General features: G+C 46.8%; 1 protein-coding gene and 1 pseudogene across 1 annotated transcript; one reads left to right on the top strand and one right to left on the bottom strand.

Annotated features, from left to right (window-relative positions):
• Window positions 1-472: 472 nt before the first annotated feature.
• Window positions 473-19626, bottom strand: BST1 (bone marrow stromal cell antigen 1). Its single transcript, XM_054581833.1, has 9 exons — window positions 19451-19626; window positions 18091-18217; window positions 13780-13915; window positions 9630-9712; window positions 4935-5011; window positions 4510-4602; window positions 2143-2229; window positions 726-783; window positions 473-571 (listed from the first exon to the last, which is right to left on the bottom strand). Exons 1-9 carry the CDS (start codon window positions 19624-19626, stop codon window positions 473-475), a joined length of 936 nt encoding a protein of 311 aa, XP_054437808.1.
• On the top strand, window positions 6679-7696 carry LOC129077441 (proteasome subunit alpha type-1-like; annotated as a pseudogene).
• Window positions 19627-19923: the final 297 nt, after the last annotated feature.

Here is a 19923-nt window from a genome sequence, read left to right as displayed (position 1 = left end):
GAATACAACAGAACATCACAGAGTTGTTAAAAAGAATGGGGCAGCTTCGTCTATAGATATGAAAACAGCACCGAAACACACCGCTATGTGATAAATCGAGTTGTAGAATCCTGTAAATACTATTATTTATGTGCATAGTATGATGTAACAGAAATATGCCCGTGTGTGAGCGTGTGTGTGTTACGGGCACAGACTATTCTAGAAGGATACACAAGAAACCAGCAATAATGGCAAAATAATATCGAATGTAAGCTGTAATTGAAAGAAATTTTTTTTTTAAAAGAAATAGTGGTTGCCTCTGGGTAAGGGAATTGGGTGACTAGAAATAAAGGAAAAGAGATGTTCTCTTTCTCGACCATTTTATAGCTATGAATTTCATCCCATGCACATATATTACCTTTTAAGAAATAATATAACTTTAAAACAGATTAGGATTCAGAAATAAATTTTAAAAGCTCCCGCCGCCCCACGCCTAGCATTCTCGCGGCATCAGGGCAGGCTCTGCTCCAAGTTCCCGGCGGGAGGCCGGCTCGCTGGACAGGTGTTCCTGGCCCCGCCCAGCCCAGCAGCTCTAGGGGAGAGGAGGGCGGGGCAGAGGCCAACCCGACTCCGCAGCCGCAACTGGGCATTTTGCAACACTCCGACTGCAATTCATCAATGTTCTGTGGAGAGTGCGGATTGGTCACCTCGGGGAAGCCTGAAGTTGGGTTAGGTTATTTACTTACACTTAAAGCACAGTCAGGATGAGTGCTGTGGTCCACGCACTTTAAGAGCTTCACCGGGCTATAGGATGAAAAAAATAATATTTAAGGGGTTGATTAAATGGCTTTCATTCACTAAACATTTACTTGTGCCTGCAAGGGCCTAGGGGAACAAAGTCTCTGGCCTCAAAGAACACAGTTGTGTTTTCTTTTTTTTTAAAAGCTCATTCCAGCTGTTATTTTCAAAGGCTTTATTTATTTATTATTAGAGAGAGGAGAAGGCAGGGAGAAAGAGAGGGAGAGAAACATCTATGTGTGAGATCACATCGCCCCCAACTGGGGACCCGGCCCAAAACCCAGGCACGTGCCCTGACCGGGAATTGAACCAGTGACCTTTCGATTTGCAGGCCAGCACTCAGTCCCCTAAGCCACACCAGCCAGGGCCTGTTTTTCTTTTTCAATATTAGCCAGCATTTATTAAATGCTCACTATGTACCAAGAATTACATATTTTACATAAATTATGCCCTTTCCTTATACAACTACATGGAAAGTACTATTATCACCTGCATTTTATAGTTGAGAAAGCAGGCCAAGGGGCCTGCTGTGGAAGAAGGGAACAATAGCTCTGAGGACTCATTCTCCTGGGGAGACGTGAGCTGGGGGAGACCCACACTTCCAGGGGCCTCTGCTCAGCTGGGAGGGTTATTCGGCCCCCAAGGCTTTTGTGAAGGCAGCGGGTGGCAGAGCCAGGTGGAAGGTCATGGGCGCTGGACAAGACCGCAGATGTAGCTGGCACCCTGCCATACCCTCCAGCGTGCGGGAAAACCACAGAGTCCTTGATGGGCTGGACTCCAGGCTCTGAGGAGCCTAACAGGCCAGCACGCTTAGGTGAGGCGTTCCCCATCGAGGGCGGTTTCCAACCATCTCAGGCTTTGAGCCAAACTTACCTACCTTACAAGAATCGGGAATGCCCTCAAATGCTATCTGATTTTAAGTATACGAAGTTCCCCACCCGCAATGTGATCACTGAACGGTAGCTAGTACTATTTCCCTTCAGTCAAGATGCATCTACCTGTAAGTGTCTCAAACTCCACCTTAGCTCCTGTCACGGGTAAAGATCCCATGGGCAGCGTGGCACCCAAAGAACCAGGCACCATGCTTCCTGTTCTCAGGCTACTCACCACGCCCTAAGCAGGCGAAGAGCCAACTGGACGTGCACAATGATGGAGGGCTGCTGTCTGTCCTGCAGGCTAATTAAAAAGGGCTCTGCACAGAAGTGGGGGGAGCCAGGCAGAGCCCTGGCCTGAAGGCACTCTCGGTCCCCACACCCAGTGACAACCCTGGAGGAACAGTCCCTTGGTCTCTAGAGCTGATCCCTGCAAAACCCACTACCCTCCAAAGTTTCCAAATACATGCACTGATTGCAGCATACCACCTACAGGTAATCATTGATACAGCTGTACTGAAAACCCATTTTCTTCAGCCTCTCCTCCAGGATTCTCACACTGCCTTCTCCACAGGATTCCCTAAAACGTAAAAATATAAAACAGCATAAGAGGATGGAAGAAGCTTTTTTCAGATTAATTAAAATGTGTTTTGATCATGCGCTCCTGGTGTAGTCTTCTCTCTGGAGAGATGCAGTGGTTCCTCGGTACTTGTCGTTAATTCGTTCTGGAACCCATGGCGAGTGCCCAAACCGACGAGTGCCGTACAAGCAAGGAGTGATGAAGCGTTTTCCCACGGGTGGCGTCGTGGCTCCTACAAGTTCTAGCAAGTGGGACAAGCCCCAAGCAAGTGCTGTGTGCTGAAACATCTTTTGCTGTCAAAATGCGACGAGTACAGGGTTTGACCAGTTCTGAAGCCAACGGGTACCAAAGTATGACTGTAACTGAGAAAGTCCCTGGGCCCAAAAGTGCTGCTTGCAGTAAAGCCACGCCACCCCAGAGGGGCTGGTCTGAGCACCCAGCCCGTCGTCCAAAGTTTGCAGATCAAGTCACAGCACATTCCGTGGTCCCCACCCACCAACACACCTCTGTGACGCTCCTCTGGCTGGCACAGCGTCGCCTACCAACTTGTTCAACCTACAATGTTTTAAGGAAGTTTTAAATGGCAACAAAAATGCACAAATCAAAAATGTTAGAAAATGCAAATAAATAAAAGGAAAAAAAACCCAAATCTCACATTACCAGACATAGCTGCTGCTAACATTTTGATGTATCTCTTTCTAGACTTCTAAAATATATCCCCATGAGACTTTTAAAATACAGCAGTGGGGTTCTACTGTCCCATGCATTTTGTTCTCTGCATTTGCCCACGTCTGTGAGCCTACGTATATACCTGCCCTGATTTTTAATTCCTGTGTGCTCTCCCTTCCATAACTGGAACATGATTCATAAAACCAGCCCCCTCTTGCTAAACATCAAGGTTCGTTCCTAGATTTCAGTGTCGTTGACATGGCAACAAACCTTGACGATGCTTCATTTTTTCTTACAGACATCCTTAATTATTTGCTTCCTTAGCATAAATTCCTGAAAATGAGTTTTCTGGCACCAAGCTTTTGAATGCCTTTTAGGGCTCTTGATAGGAACTGCCAAACTGAAGCCCAAGCTGACCACCGTGACCCCGTGTGAGATGTCCGGTTCCCGCGTTCTCATCAGCGGGGATTCTTGCCCCGCCCCCGCCCCCTGTCATAACTAAGCAGAGGGATGTGTAAAGGCCAACAGCTGCAGTCAATAGACATGGAATTCACATCACAGGCAGGGCCCTGCCTCAGTTTACTTGGAATGGGAAGGTAAACAACTCCCCCACTATAAAATGAGTAGCTAGTGTACCAGGAGAACATGAGTGAAGCTTTCCCAGAGGAAGGGGAAACCCAGGCATTGCACAAGTGAAGGGGGCAAGGTTGAATGACATCATGTTTCAGCAACTTGCCAACGTCTCGGATGATGTCCTTCTCCGGGCAGAGTTCACTACGTAGGATTTTATAGTGGGCAGTGACTTGGAGGTTTCGGGACACCGACGCTCAGAGCTCAGTCAGTGGGTTACTTTACTATTTTTAAAAATAAAGGCATAAATGCAATCAGGTATGACCATGCTCTTTTGAACACTTTGTCCATGTTTTTTCCCTAAAAATCACAGCAGTTCACGACCCCCACTTTCTTAGCGCGTGACCTGCCACTCCACCTTTTGACACAAACGTACAGCCAGGTGCTCTGATCCCTTTATCATCCATCTCTCCTGCAGAAGTGATGGTCTGACATGACATTCAGCTGCAATTTCCTTGCACCCTTAAAGGTAGGTTCAAAGGACAAGCTTTCTCTGATACATGCATTAACGCAACACCAAGCATAATGTCTAGACAAAGAGCAATTTCTCACAGAAATAATGGATTGTAAAAATCTCCTTGACCAGTTATCTGAGACCCAGTTGTGGAACTGATTGTTACATAGTCTTTGGGTCAATTTCATAGAACTACTGGTAGGAGTTTTGGGGCCTCAAATGACCAGAAGGAGAACTTGGCTTTGGCCCCCACAACTGCCTGAGGAACTCTCCTCCCCAAGGCTGCCCAGGTTGCTCAGCAAAGAACATGACTTCCTTTGGCTGCAAGGTGTATCTGGGTAAAGGAGGTTTTCTCTCTGGGCTCGGGGCTGGCTAGTGGCATTCCCAGAAAGTCAGGCCTTTGTTTTTCTCTGCCCACCACATTAGAAACAGAGGAGACTATTGTTCCCACAAAAATGAAAATGTGAAACAGACTTGATCATCTCATATCCGAGAAAAGCCTCCTCATTACGAGCACCAAAACTTACAGTTTGAGTCCCCCGATTTCATGCATAATCCAGATCTCAATTCGTGTGATTTTATGCTTCTGGAAGTAGGGAACTTCATAATCTGCAAAAAAACTGAGAAACAGGAAAGACACCCCTTCAAGGACTCCAGCAACATGATACTATCCCCATTGCATTGTTAGCTGGTTTACACATTATTTTTGTTTTCAGGCTTGTAGGGGTTATTTTTCAGCTTTAATTTTTAGTTTACTTATTTTATTCATGCCTTCATCATCTGTTAATCACACATAAACATGTCTCTCATCTCCAGGTCTTTTGATTGTTTTGCTCCACCTGAGCAATGCATGAGATTGGGGGTTAGGGCCATTCTCTTAAGCCTGCATCCAAAACAACTACATAAGCATTTTGGCATCTGGGCTGTGCATGCCGGTGCCGGGCATGCTTACCCTTTCACCGGATAGGCTCCTGTGGGCTCCGAACCGTTCAGCATGACCGGGATCACACCAGAACTATCCTTTGCATACTGCAAGAAAAAACAAGTACTTTGAGTAAATTAACATATCTTTTTTTCAGCTATAAAATGGCCAGATTTTCTTAAATTTGTATTTATTTACTTTGAGAGAGAGAGATCTGTTGTCCATTTACTGATACATTCATTGGTTGATCCTTGTATGTGCCCTACCGGGGCATCCAGCCTGCAATGTTGGCGTATGGGGACAACGTTCTAACCAGCTGAGCTACCCAGCGACCAATTTTTTAAAATCGACAATTGTCAATACTAGCAAGGGTGTGATAAATTTGATATTTCACAGAGCTAGAAAGGATGAAAACTGGTATATCCTGGAAAGCAGACTGTGAAAGACATGTCCAAAAAGAATCAAAAACTCATAGACTCAAGCAATTCCATGCCTGAGAAACTACCGAAAAAATAACGCGAGCAGTATCGGGTCTCAGCATCGCATCAGCTGGCGCGGACTACGTCACGCTGCCACGAACAACCTCCACGTCACAGTGGCATTAAACAGCAGAGGTTTACTCCTGCTCACGCTACAAGTGTACCACAGGTCCCTTGGCGTTTTGCTCCCTATGTCCTCCCTCTGGGACCCAAGCTGATGAAGTCTCCACACCCGCCAAGTCACTGGTTACCAGGAAGGGAGAAAGGGAAGGCAGCACATCACAGAGCAGTTCTGAAAGGCTTTCCTCCACCCGGAAGTCACAAAGCCACTCCTACTCACGCTTTATTGGCCTGTGCAAGTCACACATAAGTAACTTCAAAAGGCAGAGTGCAAACCACATGCTCAGAAGATGAGCCAGGCATATTTGGTTGATGAACGCACGATACAGCCTACGAATGATGTGTTGTAGAATTGTGCACCTGAAACCTGTCTAATTTTGTTTACCAGTGTCACCCCAGTTTAAAAAAAAAAAATTGGTGAAGAGCACCATCTGGTATACAAAGATGTGCACAAAGATGTATATTGCAGCATTGTTTGTAATCCATCTAAAATAGTCCAGGAAATTATGGCAGGTACAGGTCTGAAATATTAGCCAGACATTAATAAAAGTCTTAAAAGGTTTGCCATAGCATAGGAAGTGCTTATATTCAAAGCAAGATGCAAGACCAGTGGATGGAACATGAGCTATACCACGTGAAAAATAAATGCTCAGAAATCAGAATATTAGTCAACCCCTGAAATTCCCAAGACAGAGATAGGGCCAGGACATTTCCCCATCTCCAGGTCAGACCGCTGCTGGAGCATGTAATTTCCCAGACGCACTGTTTACACTAGGGCGGAAGCAAGGGTTGGGAAGGGTATGATCAGCACTGAGATGTACTTGGCTGCGCGTATTCTCCAGCCCAGACATGGCCAATGCTGGCTGCAGCAAAGCAACAATATCCCTCATGTCATGCACGCCTCCGATTGCTTCCCAACAGTACAAACAGCCACAGTGAAATCCACAAATGTCCAGGTCACTGTGCTGAAGGGGTTGCCTTTGGGTTGTAAGAATATGAATGATTAATTTTATTTATATATTCATTGCTTTGTCATTTTCTATTATGAGCAGCTATTACATTGATGATAAGAAAAAAGTTTTATAAAAAAATGGATGTAGATACAATGAGGCAGTATGATGAAGCAGTTTAACATTTGGTCTCTGACTCCTCCACTTGTTAGCTCTGTAATAAGTATGGTTACGCAAGAGGTGACAGCCAAGGAATCATGTTTTTGTTTTTCTTTTTTAAATTTTTTTTTTTTTTTTTTTTAGACAGAGGGGCAGGGATGGAGAAAGAGAGGGAAGGAAACATCGATGTGTGGCTGCCTCAAGTGCCCCCTACTGGGGACTTGGCCCGCAACCCAGGCATGTGCCCCGACTGGGAATGGAACCCTCAACCCTTTGGTTCATAGGCTGGTGCTCAATCCACTGAGCCACACCAGCCAAGGCTCAGGTTTTGCAACCAGTATGGCAATGATGTCACTGTTTGGAATCCTCAAGGCAGGATGCATCAAACTGAATATGCAAAGGAAGCTATCAAACAAGGGTCAGCCACAGATGGTCTGAAATCAAAAACCCAGGCAGTGTTGGTTGCATTGAAGAGTGCACAGTCAGAGCCTGCAGCTCATCGGAAAAAGAAAATTCTCCATGTTAACAGCCATATCGGTATCTCAGTTGCAGGATTCACTGCCACTGCTAGACATGCCAGGAGTGTTTGCATGCCAGGAGTGTTTGGATTCCAGATTTGTATTTGGCAGACCTTTTCCTGTGTCTTGTCTTGTAGCTCTCATTGAAAGTAACACCCAGATACCAACGTAAAGATATGGACGAAGACTATATGGTGTTGGGCTCTTTATTGCGGGCTATGATGATATGGGTCCTCATACTCTCCAAACCTGTCCACTGACTGCAGAGCTACGTCCCTTGGAGCCCATTCTCAATCAGCTCGTACTTAATTGGAGAGACATGTGTCTGAGTTTACCGAGTGCAACTTGAATGAACTGGTTAAGCATGGTCTGCATGCTTTCAGAGAGACACTTCCTGCAGAAGAGGACCTGACTGCAAAGAATGTTTCCATTGCACTTGTTGGCAAAGTCTTGAAGAAAGGCCACAGAGAAAGGAAGGAGCTGATGAACCTGTAGAAAAGGCTGAGGAACCAATGGAGCACGAAGCAATAATCCCCCCATCTGTATGTGTGCTGTCCAGTGCGTAAGAATGCAGGGACATGTCCTCACGACAATAACCTGCACTGGGAACCAAAAGGTGCAGCGGTAGAGTGGTATGTGTTAAGAGTGAGCCCAGATATGAGTTTTTTCCAAGCAGCTTCACGGAAACCATATAATGGGAGGCACATTTCTTTGAGAGGGCCTAAATAATCATTTTCTAGAAAGTAGAGTGACCTGTGCTAACGTTTTTATATGAAAAACACAGTGTGGTGGTTTTAAAGAAAACTGTGAAATAAAATTTTTTCATCAAAGAAAAAGTGTGGTTACATTTCCGGGCCTCCCTGTGCCCTATTTTTCCTACCTGTAAAACAAGGGTAGTAAGATTCCCTACCTCATAGGACTGTGGTAAAGATCAAATCATTTTAAATACTAATACTAACACTCATTGAGTATGTCTCTACTATGACTCAGACCCTCTCCTCATCACTTTACTACCTCCCCTCATGTTTAGACTATCCAGCATGTTCTGAGGGCTCATAAGATGTGGGCACAATGATTGGGTTCCCACCAAAGAACTGGAGGAAGTATGAGGCAGTGGTTTGGAGTACACACTTTGAAGCGGGGCAGATCTGCCAGAGAGAGTGTATGGTTCAATAACATGTAATGCTGATATCCCCGCCCAGTCGCCATCATGATGGGCTTCCAGGTGACGACCATCCATAGCCTCCCCGTCCTCAGTGAGGGGCCCCGGCACCCCACTGCCAACTGCCTGGAACCTGCGCTCAAAGCAGAACCTACAGGGCGTGGTGCAAATGCAGGGCATGCACTGGAGCGGGCGGGAGAGCACCAAATATACAAAATGTGTTGTCCCGGAGCAGGCACTCTGCTGAGAGCTCCCAACTGCGGCCACAGTGGAGGCCGTGACCCAAGTCCCTCTCACTCTGATTGACAGTGAACCTGGTGGGGATGCAGAGCAGGACACGGGACCAAAAGAGAAGCAGAGAGCCTTGAAAGGGGGTCCACAGCAGCAGGCGGAAGGACCCTGCAGTCCATGGGCCGTCTAGTCACTATAGGGAACATTTAATAGCAGTCATTTCTTTGCTGAGACAAAGCTAAAGACTTAACCTTCTTTATTTCTAATATTTGTTTTAACCTGGTGACAGAAAATGTGAGCTGCACTCACTGACATTTAATAGCTACTGGTAACTGTCATCAATCCTAGTGACAACATTCTCTGAGGAACAGATTTACCTTAAGGGGACCATCTCTATGTCTCCAGCTTGTCCTCAGTCCCCTCTCATGTCCTCGCTCACTGACATCAGTCTCATAGACATATCTGACTCCCACACCTAGATCTCAGGTGCCTCGGGGTCTCCCAGAAAGCAGGGGCTACACCCTTTTATATAGCCATCAAAATGACATTGATTTGAAATACCAAAAACAAACATGACATGAGTAATAATGACTATTTAATATCCTCATCTATGAATGAATATCCTCACTCGAATATTTTCTCCGTGCCAGGTGCCACGTTAAGCTCCTTAGACCCCCACAAATTTATGGAGCAGAGAGAATAAATCAGAATGTTGCAAAGGTGCCTCGCTGGTGTGGCTCAGTGGATTGAGTGCCAGCCTGCAAACCAAAAGGTTGTGGGTTCAATTCCCAGTCAGGGCACATGCCTGGGTTGCAGGCCAGGTCCCCAGGTCTGCATGAGAGACAACCACGCATTGATGTTTCTCTCTCCTCTTTCTCACTCCCTTCCCTCTCTCTAAAAATAAATAAATAAAATCTTAAAAATATATATTAAAGAAAAAAGAGTATGGACCAACACTTAAAAAAAAAAAAAAGGGTGTTGCAAAGGTGAAAAGTGAGGCTCTGAGAAGTTAAGCAATGACCCAATGGCCAGCCTCTGAACCCCGCTGTGCCATGTTCACAGAACCCACCTGTGCTCAGCCACCCAGCCGTCCATCCCAGGATTACCTGCATGGAAGCCCTTTTCCAGAAAGAATCCACAGCATTGTTTTCACAATCTTCTGATGTAGGGCAGGATTGGTAATCGAGTCCTGGGGAAAACAGACGAACACATTTCACTTCAAAGATTATATCGGAAAGAATTCATTTAAAATATTTGCTGGCTCTACAAAATATATTTAGCCTGTGTTCTGCACAATGTGCTCAGGTTGAGTAGTCCCAGCTGTGCCTGCCCAATCCACAGGAGCCTAGTCAGTGACCACCCAACCCATGGGGTGGAGGCATTTGTCATCTTGCTCAGCACAAAGGTACAGAAAGCAGAAAACCAGGCAGTTAGCGAAGAGTGAGCCTGGCCAACTGCCAACATGTTAGCTGGGCTATTTCTCTCCTGAAATGCTGATAAAGGGATTTAAAAAACAAAAACACAAAAACTTTGCTTTACTGGAAAAAGTGCCTTCTCCAATTAACCCTGGTCTTGGAAGCATTTAAATATCAATATAAGAAAAATAGAAAATGATAGTCCTTTGTCAGAAAAGACATTTTATAACATTTAAAATATAAATGTTCAAGTGTATTAAATTTCATTAATTTTAAAGGCATAATTCAGCAGATATACATATATACATATATATATATATATAGTATTTGTTCACTATTTACTCAGTTAAAGAAAGGAAGATGCTAATTGACAAATTGTTCCAGGGAGAACCAAGCAGGGAAGATGTGCACCTGAAAACAAGCTATGTGTTCCAGGGCAGTGCAAATGTGGTTGCCTGTCATGTTTTTAAGGAGATGCAAGGCCCATTGCACAACTTAAGAAAGCATCATTACTTAATGCTACTTAATTACTTAATAAGAGTAATAACAGTCTAAAGTAATAATTGTCACTTGTCACGCTCGTTAGAATTTCAAATCAATGTCATTTTGATGGCCATATAAAATGGGGCAGTCCCTGCTTTCTGGGAGGCCCTGGGACACCTGAGATCAAGGTGTGGGAGTCAGAAATGTCTACAAGACTGATGCCGGTGGGAAAGGAGGTGAGACTGGTAATTGCTCCTTCAAATTATACACTCTAGACTTGAAAACAGGTCAGGTTATCGTCTCTGCAGGCCAATGTCTCGATTCCTCAGAGATCTACCTGTTTCAGAGGGGCCCCGGTCCAGGACGTGGCCCTGAGGGCCTGAGCCTCTCTCCCCAGCTTCCCACTGCCCCTCCCACCGTTCCGACAGCCACAGCTGCGGGTGGTATTTACCCCAAGAATAATTTCTGTACTTCCCTGTTTTATGCTTTATGCTCTTAGACTATCAACAACTGGAGAATATTATTAATGGTCATTTACTTAGTTGAAGAATTCTCTTTGTTAAAAATATTTTATTCTCACCAGTAATACATCTAAATTACAAAAATTAAAGCCATTGTAAATATGGATAAAAAGAAAAAAATGTATGACCTCAAACTCCCAGAAAGAACCGCAGTTCACACTCTGAGTTTGCTATCTTCTTGCCTTTTTTCATATTTTTGTAGATGTCTATGTGTATATTTTTTTTATTGGAATTAACTTGATTCTTCACTTAAAAATAGTGATAGGTCACAGACAATTTGAGAGATCAACAGATACAAAGTCTGGTCCTCGTGGTTTACGGTCCCGCAGGATCCATGATGTGAACATACCATCGTTTTGCTGATCCTAAACTCTGCACTTCACTTCCTTCTCAAACAAAAAAAGGTAGTGAGGTGCATCCTGATAGGATGGCATAGAATCAGAGAGGTGGGGAATGACCTTGTGGTTTTCTGGGACACTTTCTCTGAGCTGCTTTACTCACAGCACTTCCGACAACAATCAGTTCTCCAAACTCTCCAGACTGGGTGACCTGCAATTCAATTCTGACACTAACTATAGGTTAAGGGCTCCGTCCCCCAAAACTGCCCTCCCTTCAGACACCAGCTGCAAGTTGACACCGTCTAACCAGCTGGCTATCATCCAGAGGGTTCCCACAACGCCCTCCTCAGGTTCTGTAATTTGCTAGAATGGCTCACAGAATGAGGAGGGCACCTTATTTACAATTACTGGTTTATTATAGAGGATATAATAAACGGCCAAAAGGAAGAAACGCAGAGACGAGGCATGGAGGGTGGGTGCATGGAGCTTCTCTGGCCAGTCCGGGCGCATCACCATCCCAGCACCTCCACACGTTCGCCAACTCGGAATCTCTCCGAGCCGCTCATCTTGGGGTTTTCCTGGCGCTGCACTGCCGGGTGGGCGCGGCTGATGAAATCCCTGGCTGCTGTGACTGACGCAGCCTCCAGCCCCTCTGCCCTTCCCGGAGGGCAGAGGATGGAGCAGGCAGTTCCAACACCCTAATCATGCCTTGGTCTTTCTGGTGACCAGCTCCCCACCTGAAGCTACCGAGGGGCCCCCAACCACCGGTCATCTCATTGTCATACAAAAGATACTTCGATGACGTGTCAGATTCCAAGGGTTTTAGGGGCTGAGTGCCAGAAACTGGGGGACAAAGACCAACATGCTTTTGCATTGTACCCCACTCTCCCTTCCTCTGTATTCTTCCCGTCCCACGCCTCTGCCATTTCCTCCACCCTCTGCAGGATAATCGAACTGAGGCCCCCTGGTCACTCATCACTCCCTGGTCCATTGGAAGGACAGCCATGTCCATCTGACCGGGCCCCTGCAGTGCATCCCCTCTCACAGCAAAAGCCAGAGTCCTGGCAGTTTCCTGTGCCACCTGGGCCTCCTCTGGTCCTCTAACCTCACAGCCCACTCCTTTTCTCTCACTTACCGCTCTCCCTGCTGGTGCTTAAAGATGCGAGATGCACTCCCAGCTCAGGGCCTTTGCACCTGCCATTTCCTGTCGGGAAATGCTCTTCCTCATCTCCTTCAAGTCTTTGCTCAAAGGTCAGCTTCTCGGTGAGGCTCTCCCTGGGCCTCTGTGACATTGCAACACCGCCTCTCCCCCGCTCCCCAGCCCAGCACTTCCTATCCTTCTTCTTTGTGTTTCTCTGTAGCCCTTAGAAGTTTATGGAAGACCATACGGTGTACGTGCCTGTCTATTGTCTTATCTCCACCACCACAATGTAACGATGGGTATTATTTTCCTATTTTACTCTGTGCTATGAAGTGGGAAGTGGCTAGAGGAGGAGGGCCTGGCACATAGTAGGCATTCCATAAATTTTAGTTGGAGGGCTGAGTGAATGGAGGAAAATAAACAGAGCTGAGTTTAGGTGAACATTTAAAGTTGACTCTACTACACATAGAGGAAGAATTTCCAGCCTCTGAGAAGAGAATGCCTTCCCCCCACCTCCTTTCCCTGCTGGCCTCACTCCTACTCCTTCAAGACCCAACCAGAGCCAAGAGCCTTCTGGAATCTTCCCAGGTGCCCTCGTGCAGGCTGCTGTCTCTCTCTGCTCCTGTTTTAGCACCCAGTCCTTCCTGCAGCAGAGCACGCCACGATGCGGGAAGGTCCCTCGCAAGGCTACAAGCTCCCTGAGGGTGCGGACACTATATTGCCAGCTCCTAGTGTCAGAGCTGGATGAATGAGGAGAGTTGCCACTACGCCCATCAGGCCAGTCCTCGTGACTTTAACTTTCACTGCGATTTTAATCTCAAAATATCTGCTGGGGGCCTGAAGCGGCATTTGAGAGCCCAGGCTTCAGATCTGTCAGAAGAGGGCTGAATCTTGGCTTCTCCTTCTTCGAGTGATTTAACCTTCCTGTGCCTCAGTTTCCCCCTCTGGAAAATGAGGATAGTGAGGTCAAGTTGTGCAGGGTTGAGAGCAAGTGCTCTGGCTTCAGACTGTCCCGTTCTGCCGCTTACTCACTGGGCACCCCTGAGCAAGTGTCTTTGCTTTGCTGTGCCTCGGTTTTCCTATTTGTCAAAAAAGGAACTAGGATCAGACCTATCTCATGGGGCTGTCTCAGGGATTAAATCAGTTAATATACTTAAAGTGTTTCAAACAGACCTAACAAAGGATTAAGTACTATCTGTTATTGTTATTATTAATTGTTATTATCACCACCTACTTCAGAATGTCGGTGGAGGGGGCGATTGAATGAGGTAAATGCATATGGACACATTTGGCACAAACAGCAAATGTGGAGCGAACAGGAACCCTTATTTTTCTCGTGAGCCGTGCAGGAGTCTTACCTGAGGAGTGTTCCTGCCGACACCAGCTGAGGAGATCCCCCACCCTGCCGTACAGAACGTAGCTCAGAGGCATAAAGCGGCGGGTGTTCTCCGCAAAGCTGGCAACAAGGAACTGGTTATTTTCCCAGAACAGGGACTAAGGAAAAACAAACACAACATGAAAATATAAAATAAAATCAAAGCGAATTTTTTTTCAGACACAATAGTGTAACGGGGCACATCCAGGGCCCCCCCCAAAGAGTATTTATAACAGGGTCCAGAATTTGGGGTATCCAAGAAAAATATATTCTCCGCACCCCAGGCGGGCTGCCACGGGGGATGGGAGAGCCAGGGCAGGACCCCTGAGAGTCATTTTGCATGTCAATAACAGGAGAGCCTCATTCCTCTTTTGCAAGAGGGTTATTTTGCATGTCACCAAGGCTAATCAGGAAGGTTTGTAAGACTTAAGGCAGAATGTAGCTGGGAGAGGAAGGAGGCAGGCAGGGGCCTGAGGGAGAGACAAAGGGACACAGACTCTGGGGAACAGTGTGAAGACCCTGCGGGAAGAAAGAGGGGAGAAAGGACTCTTGCTCGTGGGCCTTGAGAAGGTGCCACATGGTTTTGGATGAAGAGCTGGAGGTCACGGCGACGCAGCAGATGGCGCTGAGACCCGCGAGAGGCCTGCCTAGTCCAGCCCCGGACTTCGGTTCTTTTTCTTCTGAAGGACGGTACCCCTGACCGGCCTGACTGGCCTGACTGGCCTGACTAGGCAAAAGGGGGTAGGCAGGACTGTGTGTTGGTGGGTGTTTTAAAGGGATTTTGAGATTTAAGAGCGACATTTAGCCATTAATCAAACCTATATAACTTTTGAATAAATAGTTCCTTTCTTTTTCACCAAACTCTGCCATTCAGAGCCATAAGTCCAAGGGCGGCGGGCAAAGGACCTACAACAGAGGGACGCTAGGGAAGCGGGGGGTCGTTTTAGTAATAGCATCTGGGCAACCCTCCCACCATGGGTCCATTTGTTCGGTAACAATATCATCAAGCTAAGTGAGGCAACCCATTTCTCGTTCAACTCTGACTTGCCTCACTACCAATGCACTTTCCTGCCGCGGGGGGCGGCACGTTGCGGGGAGCGCCGCGGTGGAACCTGGGGCTCCTGGATCTGAGGGTTACTGTCTGGAGCCAGCTGAGGAGGGAGAGGGGCTCTGAGTCCCGCAGAGCCAATCCCGGGGTTGTCATGGATGGGGGGAATAAACACAAGTCGTCACAAACACTTCTCTGTTTGCCAGGAGAGGGGGCATGGCTTTTCCCTCTAGAGCGGAGCAGGCCCCGAACCCCCGTGTCCAAAGGCTTTTACTGAGAACCATAGGCACAGGGGTATACAGCTAAGCTCATCAATCCATGTCAAAAGGCTATGTTTACAGAAAACAGACAGAGATCCTGGGTAACAATTGGAAGAACACAAGAGGTCTGCCTCAGATCAGGGTCTATGAATAAAGTAAATCTCCTTCCCAGGTTGAGCCAGTTACCATCGCTTTTGAGGGAAGAACAAAGCATGCTTCAAGGAACTTACTTCTAGGCCTGATTGTCCCCAGGAACTGCCCAATCCAGTTTAGGGCTGTACCTGCCTTTAGTATCGTTTCAATCCTGAGCCAGGTGGGCAGGGCAGAGCCACCAAGAAATAAGGAGACTTCTTTCAGATAGAATGAGGACTCCGGCCAAGTCCAAGCAGAGCCAAGGGTGCGGGCCTTGTTGCCCATTCTCCGTGTCCCCCAAGTCCTGTCCTGTTGCCCATACTGGCCAATGTCTGGCTAAGGTTGTCCCTCTTCTTGAGAGAACTTACCCGTCATCAACAACCGACCATCACAGGGCCAAGCAGGGTGACGTGAGGGAGGCAGGGGCTGCGTTCCCGCCAGGGGCACAGGTTTTGTCTCCTCGGTGGCCTGTTTTTACCAAGGCCTCCTTGACTAGCTCCAGCCTTGGGGCCCTCTCGCCTGTGGGTGAGGCTACAGTCCCTGACACCTGGCCATGCATTTCCCAACACTTTCCTTCCTCTGTCTTAATTCACCAGTTCAGAGAGCGCCACGACCTCTTTTCCCTTTAGTCCAAGGGTATTGTGCAAATGTTAATGAAATATTTTCCCCGTAGTACAATGGAGTGTGTGTGTCTGTATGTGCGGATGAAGATCCCTGGATTTAAAAGATCAAGGGACCAGAATTTGTGATACACTAGATATGTGATCTTGACCAAAACAGGTAACCACCTTGCGCTTCAGTTTCCACATCTGGAAAACGGGGAGCATGAGCCCTTCCTCTTTCTTCTACTGCTGTGTTTAGGATGATATACAATCGCAAAAAGCACTTCCTAATGTGTAAGGTGCCTCACAAATCTATTACTTTTACTTTATAGTACCCTGTAGCCAAGCCCCTTGAAATTTTAATGCCCCTGGTATTTTTGGCAGCTAGAATTAATTGGCTAGGCCTTTGTTCACATGTCCATGGCTCTTCTGTTCTCAAATGTAGTTGAGCTGTTGAGGTGCTGTCTCTTTACCAAGCAGGAGTGGATAACTTCAGGAAGGCGAGGGGAATTTATGAGTGTGTCTCGCAGAAAGTAAGAGTGTCTCCAAAGTCGCTGTGACCAGTTGCTGCCACCCAGAAGTCTGACTGCACAAAATGTTATTTGTGGCTAAAGAAACAAACTCCTCTCTCAGTTCCCCTAGAACTACCCCTCCCCGACTCCCTAGCTGCATAATAACTCCATACTGTGCTTTGGGGGTCGGATGGATTTGAGAGATCTTGCTCTCTTCCAAGCGCTCTGACAAATTGAATGAGCCTTTCTCTGTCTCCAAGTGCCAGTATTTTAATGTGTGGGCTGCTAGCCCAGCAGGTACGTAACCTGAATTTTTGAAGGTGGTTTGACAATACGCCCTCTTTAAAGTTAAAATATTTTTACCCAGCAATTCCACTTCGGGATATATATCCATAGAAACCCAAAACACTAATTCAAAAAGATATATACATCCCTATGTTTATTGCACTGTTATTTACAACAGCCAAGATTTGGAAGCAACCCAAGAGCTCATCAACAGATGAATGGATAAAGAAGTGATACATAACAATGGAATACTACTCAGCCATTAAAAAAATGAAATCCTACCATTTGCTACAACATAGGTAGACCTAGAGGGTGTTATGATAGGGGAAATAAGTCAGACAGAGAAAGATAAATACCATATGATTTTACTAATATGTGGAATCTAAAGAACAAAATAAATGAACAAACAAAACAAACAGACTTATAGCTACAGAGAACAAACCGATGGTTGCCAACGGGGAAGGTGGTTGGGGAACTGGGGGAAAAGGTGAAGGGATTAAGAAGTATAAATTGGTAGTTACAAAATAGTCACAGGGATGTAAAGTCCAGCACAGGGAATATAGTCAATAATATTATAATAATTATGTGTGGTGCCAGGTAGATATTTGAAATATTGAGGGATCACTTTGTAAAGTGCAGTAACTATTTACTGAGTTCATTTACTAGAACCAAAATCCATATGAAAGGAGAACAAAACTTATGGCTCCCTTTTACTGTCAGGAAAGCAGTGAGCTCAAAATATCCTTAAAAATCATATTTTCAGTCTATTATATCTCTGAACCTCCTGGTTCCATTTATCTGCTTTTACAGAGGGGGAAAAAAATCAGTTAAGATTTTTTCATTTGTAAACATGAATGTTATCTGATTTTACAATTTAAAATCAAGTTAAGAATTATTATATCAAAGAAATAAAAATGACCTTTAATGTTCTTTAAACTCAAGGTACTATTTTAAGAAAGCATTATATACAGTCTTTCCCATTTATTTCCATTACACTAGAACTTAGAGTGCAGACAGGGCACAGAAATGTGGCTTTCTTAAATGGGAGCTGAACAGACAAAACCTGAAGGCCTGTTAAAAGGAGGAATTGGTTTTCTTGGCTACTTGATAATGAGCTCTTTCCAAATTAGTCAAGGTTCAGGCCTGCAGGGTCATTTGGGACAGGGGTTGTTTATAACTGGCCCGGGGCGGAGGCCCACTGGGAAAGTACCACGATACCCTAATGTCCTTGTAACTTGTGCTGACTTGTTGACTTAGAAAATGTCCTTCTGTCGAGGCAGGCAGGAGATGCAGGGTCACTGGTGAAGATAAAGCCACTTTCCCACCCCCGAGCTCCACAGGTGCAAATGATTTGGGAGTTCGTGGCCTAATGTTTCAGTGGCCCTGGAGGGTTTCTGGAGACCACTAACCTCACACCTCTTTGCAGACAGAGAGCCATGTTCGATGGGGCCTTACCTTGTCTGTGGGAATGGAGTGCCTAGAGAGGTTTATAAAGAGGTCGTAGTCAGAGGGAAACACGGAACAGGGGTCCTTCTCCAGCACCGCGCGAAAGGCTTCCCAGATGGCTGTGCAGTTCTTGTCCCTGTGCCAGAGCACAAGTGTGTGAAAGAAAAATACCAAATCACAATGCACCGCACTTCCCATCCTCTCAATATACACCGAGAGCTGTGCAAGTCCTTTTGTCATACATCACCTCTGCCCAACTGAGCATACAAAAAAGATAGGAAATTGTCATGGCTCATGCCTTAAACCCAACTCAGAAGAAAATAGATAGTGTAGGAGATGGATTGAGAAATCTGACAATGCAAGTATCTATTGGGAGGTACCACACACATTTTTCAGAGCTAAGGAATACAGCCTCGCCCCAGGTTCACAGAAAAGGCACTGAGCTAGAGACTGGCAATTCCAAGAGGCCAAACAGGTTGCCAGCTTCTTCATTTAGACAATGAGGCCCATTGTGTGGTCAGGGCCAGGTGAGGTCAGGCCAAAGTGCCGGACCTCGTAAAGTCAGGCGTGAGCGCCAGCTACTGAGGAAGTCTGTGGCACCTCCTAGTCCATCCCAGCTTTCCAAAAACATCTCCCAATGCATTTGGAACTTGATCTCTCCTGTTGGGTGTTGAGCAACATAGGTGTTCCTTATAGTATTTTCTGACTTTTTTTTTTTGTCTGAAATGTGTCACTTTAAGAACAACTAGCACAAGAAAGGGATTTTATGAAAACAGGAGGGAAAAAAAAAGGTCCAAAGAAGGAACAAAAATAAGTAAGAAGCACAGTGCTGGCAAAAGAGACTCCAACTTTCAAAAGTCCTTGGATTAGGTTTGAAGTTTGAATCCCTAAAGCACCTGGACTCAGGGACTTCCTGGGCCTGCTGGTTCTGGCTGGGTCTGTCCTCCAAACCCAACTCTCCCTAATCCTCGCCTCTACACTGACCACCCCCACCCCGCCCCCGAGCCCCACCACACACACCCTGCTTCGTCTATATAAACACACACACACACACACACACACACACACACACACACACACACACACAGACACCCCCCCCTTCAGACTGTACACACTGACCCCATCACCTCCAGACTCCTGGGTTTGGCTCCCCCGACCTCAGAACTCTCCTCCTCCCCCACGGAGCACTCCTTTTTGACAGAACCCCTGACTTCCCCCACGCCCCCTGACAATTTCCCATTGCTACCTCCCCACAACCTTCTCGCCTCTGAGCCCGCTTTCCCCTCTCCTTTGGCCCCCCACTCATTTCCCCTCCCCGACCCCAGTCCTCTCCACTCGGGCGCCCCCCACGCCTGCCTGCAGAGCTCACCGCAGCTGGGGATTCAGCAGCGCGAGATACTCGGAGCAGCGGCCCAGGAAGATGCTTTGCAGGTGCTGGGTGGTACCCGCCCCGCTCCACGGGGAGCGAGCAGCGCCCGCAGCGCCCGCCGCGCTCGCCAGCAGCAGCGGCTGTAGCAGCAGCAGCAGCAGCGGCGGCGGCAGCATCGCGGGAGCCGCAGGAGGACTGAGCGCGCCCCTGCGCTGCCAACGCGGGCGCTGTGAAGAGCCTCTCGGACTCGCTCCCTTTTCTGCGCGAAGACGCCCCACGGGAACCACCGCCCGCGCTGACCCGGGCGCCCGAGAAGCAACTGGTTTTTCTGAGTTGCTGCCTAGTCATTTTCCCGTTTGCACGTACTATTCCCACCAAGAAATGAGATTTGAGACTTTTGAGTTGATGAGACACATTCTGAGATTGTGGACTTGAGTTAATGCTATAACGAGCTGAGACTTTGGGGACCTTGG

This window comes from Pteronotus mesoamericanus, unplaced genomic scaffold, assembly GCF_021234165.1.
Source record: "Pteronotus mesoamericanus isolate MK-2021 breed Mesoamerican mustached bat unplaced genomic scaffold, CSHL_Meso_final contig_68, whole genome shotgun sequence".
NCBI classification, from domain to species: domain Eukaryota; kingdom Metazoa; phylum Chordata; class Mammalia; order Chiroptera; family Mormoopidae; genus Pteronotus; species Pteronotus mesoamericanus.
Note: the sequence above shows the minus strand (reverse complement) of the source record. Positions and strands in the feature narration are given on the sequence as shown.